This window comes from Actinia tenebrosa, unplaced genomic scaffold (genome assembly GCF_029948245.1).
Source record: "Actinia tenebrosa isolate PJP-AT-01 unplaced genomic scaffold, QUT_ActTen_1.0 PGA_scaffold2__45_contigs__length_23673736, whole genome shotgun sequence".
Taxonomy (NCBI): domain Eukaryota; kingdom Metazoa; phylum Cnidaria; class Anthozoa; order Actiniaria; family Actiniidae; genus Actinia; species Actinia tenebrosa.
This window is the reverse complement of record NW_028292579.1, coordinates 12,613,896-12,623,026: the sequence shown is the minus strand read 5'-3', so window position 1 is coordinate 12,623,026 and position 9,131 is coordinate 12,613,896. Positions and strand designations below refer to the sequence as shown.

The window sequence follows — 9,131 nt, the reverse complement described above, 5'->3', positions numbered from 1 at the left end:
AAAATTACTCCCAAAATATTGAACATAGGGTGCAAACAACATATCCGTGAAACACTAATTGCTAAATCGTTCAAAATAGTGCTACAGTAGCTAAAAAAAAGAAATTAAAACAATAGCATTAGCATAAAATATTGTAAGTTAGTATTACTAATATTACGCGGATATATTGTTTGCATTCTAATACTCTCAAATTTTCAGTAGTTACTAGATAAGACATCATCGCCAACTATGCCGGCCATGCGCCGCTCGCCAAGTCAGTGGATATCATGTATAAAATACAAACCACAGGAGGCCCAAGCTCTCTCAGGCCCGGACTTAGAGAAACAAAACCTTTTGCTACGGTATTCCTGTGCTTTAATAGGTATCCTATTACAAACGATGGCAAACGAGAGCTGAGGATTCAAGCTTTATTTTGGTACCAAACATGCCGTATTTTGCGAATAATTTTCAAGGTTTTTGCTTCACAAAGTGCCTATTCTTGAAGAAGGATCTCACAAATATTCGTCTCAAATCGGAGCTTTTTGAAAGTAAAAAATGAAAAGTATAAATTCGTTCAATCGACCACAGATTCGACATCAGTAATTTAGAATGTGTGTATTTTAGGGATCGACCCCGACAAATGAGGTAACTAGTTCTGATTTTGAGAAATCCTGTTTATAATATTTGACCTTTTGTGTTTTTCTTGCAATTTAACAAAGCGCTTATGGCAAGAAGGCTGTTAAAATCTAACTATCGAGACGAAAAGGTTTTTCCAAACAAATTAAAGTATATTTGGTAAAAATTAAATGCTTTAATGTTATATATTGTTCTTCTACCCCGGCAAGTGGAAAACTGTTTACACAGAAATTTATAAATCGACAAAACTATATTGACTCTCTATACATTTCTTTGTAAAATCTGACTTAACTCGCTTAACACTTTCAAGCGACACCGCTGCATTTGTACGCGGGCGCATGACCGGAATAGTTGGCGATGTCTCTTCCGATTTCGCTTTGCTTTTAGCTTGAATTTTTTATGCTAATGAGGGAAAACGTAAATAAAGATCGGCCTACATAGAGCGTTTTCAATCTCGTGAGAAAGCAGCCATAAACAATAGAAACTTTCTGCAAAGTATTTGCATAAAAATATAGTTCAATTCCCGGAGGATAGAAATTGTATTGTTTTGGTACCCCATAATGGCCGCTGTGACGTCACGTGAAAACGCTCTATACAAAATCCTTTTGGAATTCAAGCTATTCACTTTAGCATAAAGCAATAGCGGAGCGCAGTCATACTAAAAATAGCTTTGCATAATTGACCCCCCGGCGAGATTCGGACAAACAAACCGATAGTTCACTGTGTATTACTGTGAATGAGTACGCTTCAACCCAAAAAAATCGCGATTTCATTGCAAGATGGTCACTACGAAACACTGTTGTTGGGGACAGTGTAAAAATGACTCGAGATACCCTGACAAACTGCCCAGATCGTTGAAAGAAATGGCAGATTTGGGCAAAAAGATATTTCTCCCTTTTCCGAAGCCATGGAACGATCTTGAGAGATGCCAACGATGGGTTAATGCCTGCTCTCGCGAAGATTTCACTGTAAAATGTATCACAAAAGACACGTATATTTGTGTAGAACATTGGCCTGGAGAAAAGGGACCGACCACAGAATTTCCAGACCCGTTGAAAGCGAATCTTTCGACTAGCGGAGTGGCGAAGGCAACACGAAAGAGAAAGCTCCCCAAACAACGACAACAGGCTGAACAACAGCAGACAAAGAAGTGCTGTGCTACCAACGATACTCCCATTGAAAGTCAAGACTATCAAGAAATTATGGAGGAGAACTGTCTTGTACAAGATGAAGGGAATTATTTAGAGAATAATAAGGCAACACAAACGGACGTAACAAAGCACGAGCTGGCAAGTAAAATCGAGAACATGATTTTACGTAATGAGCTCCAGTCTGGCTCATCTAGCGCCCCCAAAGTTATAAGCAATATATCTTATGAAGTCGTTGTGCACCATCCAGACCAAATGAAACATTTTGTTGGCCTCACATCGTCACAATTTGAGATGCTTCATGAGTTTCTTAATGATGTTTGCCCTCTAGAAACAATCTCATATTGGGGTTACAAAGATCGAAAGATATCAAAAGTAAAGTGCCAGCGAGGAATGTCCAAGTGGTCTTCTCGAGAGAAGCTGTACATTTGTCTCTTGAGGCTAAAAACTGGATTCACCATCAGGACGTTGTCTGTATTACTCAGTTCTCCCGACAAGGAAATCAAAGATAGCTATATCAGAGTAATATTTACAACGTTTATTCAAACCATTTTCCATCATCAATACTTGGATCGAGAACATGATTATTGCCTGACGATAAACAATTATTCACGCGTGCGATTAAATCGCTTCGTTTACCGCTAAGTTTCAACCCTCTGCATTTCAGCCAACGTTTCAGCTGCTCTAATGTATAGTTATCCGGCTCGCTTTCAAATTTTGAACCAGGAACGCCATCATTTTCATTGAGAACAGTGATAAAACTCGACGTAATTTTCGAAGTTGCCGCCATGCCATCTCTTAAAGGCTGATTTGTTTGTCCGAATCTCAGCAGGGGTCACAATTTCGTGACGTCACGACTGCGCTCCGCTATTGTCACGCAAGTCAAGTTCTGTGCCTCGGACGTCTTTAGAGAATGACAAGGACTCTTAATAAATATATATTCATTAATACACCATATTCAGTCCTAAAATGTGCATGTTTATCGATATCTAGTATAACGAAAGCACGCGGCATGAATTATTAATTAATGCAAGGTTCAACAAAAGCATTGGGCTACCTGTGGTTCATGATGTTGTTTTGGAAAATTAATCAAACTGATACGAGACGGTGGATCAGATTTGTGGGCTATTCTTGTCCAAATTACTTAGTGAAGAATATGGCAACACTATTATCACCATCACTTTCGACGAATTCTGGACTAGCACGTTTGATTTTTTCTCTAGTTTTCATGGTGGCTTTGAATTCGGTGAGTTGTCTTGACCAACAGTGTGAGAGATTAATACATCCTGCTTGTAACAAGTCCGCAGGATACAACTTCACAGCTCCTTTTTCTCCTATCAATGGCACACCATACCAAGAGGTCAAAGGAACAGAACTATTAGTTCATCTGCCATTGCTTAAAAGTTGTTCCAAATACAGTGCAACCGTTCTGTGTTCTCTGCACTTTCCTAAATGTGTTCCAGGAGTTCCAAGACCTGTGCTTCCTTGTCGAAGTGTTTGCAATGATTTCGTTCACAATTGTATCCAGGAGTTGAACTTAGCTGCTATGTATGGGATGTTGACTGCAATGTGTGATCTACTTCCCGAGTACAATAACGAAACCTACAATTGTTTTCTTCCTGAGGGATTCAACACGAGTCAAGCCAAAAGTGGTATGTCAATATACTCGATCTAAGAGTGTTTATTGCTTGATTATGCAGTCTTTCTCTTAATTCGGGTAACGGACACAGTTACGTTTACGTACTTCAGTAGAAAAACAAATTAATAAGAAAACCAAAATAAAATACAACGATATTAACAATCAACATGGAAACTAACTGCAATACAAAGATGTGACTGAATATTTATATCTATATATAACCCTGAATATAAATACGCCAACAAAGTTCACATTCAGGACCTTTCATTTGTTTGACAAATATTCGGCACCATAACATACATTCATTCTCAGTCTAGTTACGAATGATAAAAAACAATGCTAGAGAGCGCATGCAGTAAAACCATGAAATAAAGTTGATACTGACAAATAGTATCTATTTAGTGACTGATAGTTGCTAGCACTCAACCAGAACAAAAGACAAAAATGGTCTCTTGTGTACCTCTCTTTGTATGATGAATGTTCTGGCTGAGTGACAGCAACTATTAGTTACTAAATAGCTACTATTTGTCAGTTGCAACTTGTTTTTATTTCATGGTTTTACTGCATGCGCTCTAGAGTAGTTTTATTTAAACATTAAGAAACGCCAACTGATCGAGCCAAGTTGCTTTATCGATTTGCATGACTTCAAGTTGTTAATCCTACATATATTTTACAGTTCGATAATCACACAAACGTAAACACTTCGAATTTAGCGGTTTTGAAAAAAATTGTCATGTTCTGACTTATAAAGTTGGTCGTAACTGATAAGGTGCAAAGGCATCTTTTCATGGAAAGTCTTTGTATATTTGGCGACTCTGCCACCAAAACATTATCGACAATAAGGCATATAGAGTACTACCCTCGTTATCTGTATTGTACTTATCTAATTCCATTCCATAAGTCGCGGCATTCATAATTTTTCGTAGCAATTTTAATACATTTTTCTTATTATTAATTTAGGAGTCGATAAGAATGTCTGTCATAAGGTTGGCATCCAACGGTGTAGTGATGATCTTCATTACAATTATACTTTTGTTTCCAATACCACTCAATCTCTTTCGAATGCTCACATTCTACAAGGGATTATTGATAGCAAATGTTCACCCAACGCTGAGAAATTTACATGCTTTACGAGATTTCCTCCTTGCTTTGGCAACACGACCACGGTTCAAGTGCCTTGCAAGTCACTTTGCAACGAGATCATGAACGTTTGCAAAGATGATTTTAAAACTTATGGTATTCCAGAAAGTGATTGTGACATTTTGTATCCTGACGGTGTTAGCTCTAATGGACTTTGTACGCTTTCAAAGTGGCCAGCTCCATGGCCTAAACCAGTGAAGATTCCCCCTATTTGTCCAACAATGCCTGTCCCGACAAGTTATCCAGGTATATTATTTTAATTTAAACCAGTCAGAGGCTTTTTTAGTTTTCATACATGAATCGGATAAGCTCCAGCTCAAATTTATCAATCCATCCATCCATCCATTCATTTATAGCATCCCATCCATTCGTCCATTCGTCCATTCGTCCATTCGTCCATTCGTCCATTCGTCCATTCGTCCATTCGTCCATTCGTCCATTCAATCCATCATTCATTCATCCATCCATACCATCTATTCCATCTATTCCATCCATCCCATTCATCCATCCATCAATCCATCCATCCATCCATCCATCCCATTCATCCATCCATCCATCCATCCATCCATCCATCCATCCATCCATCCCCCGTTTATTTAATAATGCAATATGGGATATTTTTCATTTTTACTCGTTTAGTTATTTATCGGGCTATCCTAACAAATATTGTAATTAGTCAACTTCACATGGTATGACTATATTTTTCTTTAGAATGCAAGAAGTGTGCTCCTGTAACGATTCAACACTGTGAAAAAGCAGGTTACAGTAAAACCTTCCATTTCCACGACATCGATGGCAAGCCTTATCAAGAGGCCAAAGCAAAATCTCTTTTTTCTGTGCCTCTTTTGTCCCGATGCTCCAATCTCACACAGACAATCCTTTGTTCTATCTATGTACCAAAATGTGACGAAACAACTTGTTCGTCGAAGCCGGTACTTCCTTGTCGCAATGTGTGTCATCAATTCGTTCGAGATTGCGAAGCTGAGTTAAGACTTGCTGCACAGCATGGTTTGATGGTAGGATTATGTGACTTGTTGCCTTTACGTTGTACGAGTGAAACGCCTTGTCTCATACCAGATAACTTTGAACAAAAGTCTGTAGGTAAGTAATAATGGTATAGCTATGTGGCCCTTTTTCATTGTGTATGGACGTGAGTTAGCCGAGGACGTTTTTTTACTAATCAGTCGTCCCGAAAAAGACTCACAAGAAATGGAAAGAGTAGTTCGACATTAATAAGAAGGTTCACTTCAAATCATAGTACTATCTGGCAAAGGAGAAATGTCATCACCAATTGAATTGAAGATTTGTATGAAGAGATGTTTTTATCAACAAGACAAGCTCTAAGTACATTAATGAAATATTCGATTTTTATTTAACGGCGGCCATTTCTTTAAAGTGTCTATTCCACCTAACTTAAAATTTTCAGTTCTTCTGTTTTACGTTTTGAGCTGTCGTGAATTGCTAGTGCCAAGGTACTGTTTTCTATTACTGGAAGCTCATAACTTCTTTTGCTTTTGAGGGAAGTTGGATCATGTAACCTAACAGTAAAAATAGCTTATTCTATTTCTTATGCCTAATGATTCTCACCCAATATGCAGTTCTATTCACACGCAATGAGCTGCAATGATGACGCGTTCGGGGAGGCAGCATATGAGCAGCCTACATCATCCATCCGTGCCTTGAACATCACTAGTTAGTTTTCGTTATATATATATAATATATATAGTTTTCGTTTCTCGTGTTTAATAGCTCACCAAAGAGGAGTCTGTTTCCCGATATCCAATTCACACAACCCTTGTGCTAGAGACCTCTACTACAACAGAACATTCCTAACGCCATCAGATCAGATAAAAGTCAAAGTCCATTTGTTGGAGTTGGTTGTTGCTTCCAAGTGCTCACCCTACGTCGAGAGATTCTTTTGTTACACCAGACTCCCGCCATGCAGTTCAAATTCTACGAAAGGTCTTTCTGTGGCTCTTCCTTGTCGCTGGATGTGTAAAAAAGTGATTGACGATTGCAAAGACGCGTTTGAGAAGTATTCCATTCCTCTCGCTGATTGTGACTTTTTACCAGAAGAAGAAGGTGTTCATGGTATGTGCACAACAAGTAGATTTCCCGTACCGTTGCGTCATATCAAAAATGAAAATAAAAATGAAGGTAAGACAATCTTTGAGTGACGAGAAGCTTGTGGAACTTCTTCTAATCCTTCATCAGTAGTTTTGCAATTAACTAATAAACCTGCATCCCTCGTTGCAATGACATTGGGATTTAGAAATTTTTTCTAAGGTTAAAGTCCTGAGAAGCACAAAAAATACTCTCGAAATGTGCAGAAAGGGAATTAAGCCACTCTATTTTACCACATAACGACTACACAACCACATGCACAGGGATGAGAGCTGCATGGTTCACTGTATGCAGTGCGCACGAGCTGTTTTTTGCTTGAGTCAGTTCAAGCCGTCTTTTGAAACCCGTATCCTCTTTACTCCAGCTATATGAATGAATCTGCGTACAAACTACATAGCTTATTAATTCGTTCGTTCGTTCGTTCGCCGGTTCATTCGTTCGTTCGTTCTCTCATACAGTGATTCATTTACTTATGTACTTGTCAGTTTCAGTTTTATTCCATAGTCAATCATTCATTCACTTCTCCTTTCACACTTTACTTCACAGGAAATAATAAAGATGGAACGAACGCAGGCTTGATTGTCGGCATTATCTTTGCTATAATCATTGTTGCGGTCCTGGTAGTCTTAGGTGTGTTGTACTCAAGATGGAAAAAACAGAAGAAGCCTTTCGAACCAAAAGAGCTTCACAACATAGAAACTAAAGCATGAATGTGCATGTTATCTCCAGTAAACTGTATATTGCATATATTTCTGCTTTTAATCGATAATAAGCAATCGGACTCCCTTCTAGTTGGTTATTTATTGGACTCAGTCAAGGAGGTGTCATCCACTCCTCCCTGATCTAGTGCACGGGAAGCCACTCTATGGAATTACTGCAAATAGACCTTTTTACAGATACGGCGGCCATCTTGAATTCTATTGTTTTAATTAAGGCATTGTGGGATGCTCGAGGAGGCATTTATTGACAAATGAATAGACTGCACAGCTGTCAGGGTTTCTTTTTATATAACATAACGCTTTTTAATTATGAGACGCACATTTAAAAAGCAATTTAATGTGCTGTTAGTGGGAACAATATGCGAAACACCAAGACGTTACCCCGCCACTTTCTGCGTTAAAAATGTTCTACGTGTTTGCCCACTCGGCATCCCATAATTCAAGATGGCCGCCCTATCAGTATATCAGTAAAAAGGTCTATTCCCATTTTTTAAAAACAATATAAAAAACGCACTCACATGTCACTTTAATGTTATTAGACACCATTTAAATACAAATTATTTAACTTAACCAACACACAAGATGTTTATTAATGACAAAGAATTAGCGGTTTATTGGGTAAGTCAGAAGTCCATAACTAGAAGTGTCCATCTGGTTTAGGGTGGCATCTGATGTGTTTCGGGAAACTCATTGCTCGAAATTTCACGCTCTGCGCTGATTGGTCTTTGTGATATAGTCAGTGCAAAACAATCCACGTTCGGCGATTCGTACTGCATTTCTCAAGCATTCCCGAAAAGTTTTTGAGTATTTTAAAATATTCTTAAGGACGTTCATGAGCAAAAGATCTCACCGTCAGATTTTTTTTTAAATTTTGCACGATGAAAGAACATCCTACTAGAAGTAAAATAAGCAAATAAAAAAATGGGGGTCCCCAACTTCCTTTGCCCGTCAGGTGAATACGTGGAAGTTCACCCTTTTTACTGTAAAAACGCGCGAACCTCGTAAACATGGAAAGCTGCCAAAAATAAGTAATATTTTATTCAAAAAATAAATTGGCCGTCCGCATTTTTCACAGAAGACTAGAAAATAACCAAATAACAATGCCCATGAACTCATAAACGCCCCATTCAGAAATATTAAAAGTAGACGCCTCTGAATCTTGGCGACCCGAGCTCAAAAATGCATGACTTGAGGCACGTACATGAAGCCCTTCCAATCCAGTTCTCATTTCTCATGCGCCTGGACATCACACTGAGTTTAAGTTTGTTTCTCTGCACCTTTTAATATCTCATAACTTTGCCATACAGCATATTATACATATATATTTTAATCCTTATTCAGTTGCGAGCAGTAGCGTAGCGAGGAGGGGGGGGCACGGGGGGGCACGTGCCCCCCCCCCCCCCCCAAATTTTTGAAAAAATATTTTTTTGAAAAAAGAATTACAACAAAAAAAAAACATATTAAACCGAAACGAAACAACCTACAAAAGTGCGAATTTATACGAAGTTATCCGGACGGGCTACCTGTGCACTGCGAACCCGGTCAGAGCCTGGAATCTGCACGTGGGAATTTGAAATGGAAGCGCTTCCCATAGATGTGTGGTTCACTATTTTAAATTATCTTGATGTAAAAGAGAAATTTAAGATTCGAAGAGTCTGTAAACAGTGGAAGAATATTTTGTTTTATCCATCTTTGCTGAAGAACTTAAACTTCTCAAATGTTAATGGAGAAGGAATAAGTGAAAGA

At 38.5% G+C, this 9,131-nt stretch overlaps 2 protein-coding genes across 2 annotated transcripts; both read left to right on the top strand.

The window, feature by feature from the left end:
- The first annotated feature begins 1,305 nt into the window (after nt 1-1,305).
- Nucleotides 1,306-2,627, top strand: LOC148909273 (uncharacterized). Its single transcript, XM_089033794.1, has one exon. It carries the CDS (start codon nt 1,395-1,397, stop codon nt 2,406-2,408), a length of 1,014 nt encoding a protein of 337 aa, XP_088889920.1. The 5' UTR covers nt 1,306-1,394; the 3' UTR covers nt 2,409-2,627.
- A 48-nt stretch (nt 2,628-2,675) lies between these two features.
- LOC148909272 (uncharacterized) lies at nt 2,676-8,320 on the top strand. The gene is made up of 5 exons (XM_089033785.1): nt 2,676-3,415; nt 4,363-4,788; nt 5,254-5,643; nt 6,292-6,699; nt 7,213-8,320. Exons 1-5 carry the CDS (start codon nt 2,791-2,793, stop codon nt 7,374-7,376), a joined length of 2,013 nt encoding a protein of 670 aa, XP_088889911.1. The 5' UTR covers nt 2,676-2,790; the 3' UTR covers nt 7,377-8,320.
- Nucleotides 8,321-9,131: the final 811 nt, after the last annotated feature.

Bases quoted from the DNA above. Each gene is read 5' to 3' on its own strand.
- LOC148909273 (XM_089033794.1), top strand. From the start codon at position 1,395: ATGGTCACTACGAAACACTGTTGTTGGGGACAGTGTAAAAATGACTCG.
- LOC148909272 (XM_089033785.1), top strand. From the start codon at position 2,791: ATGCAAGGTTCAACAAAAGCATTGGGCTACCTGTGGTTCATGATGTTG. The intron at 3,416-4,362 runs GTATGTCAATAT...TTATTAATTTAG, and splicing joins CACGAGTCAAGCCAAAAGTG to GAGTCGATAAGAATGTCTGT. The intron at 5,644-6,291 runs GTAAGTAATAAT...CGTGTTTAATAG, and splicing joins CTTTGAACAAAAGTCTGTAG to CTCACCAAAGAGGAGTCTGT.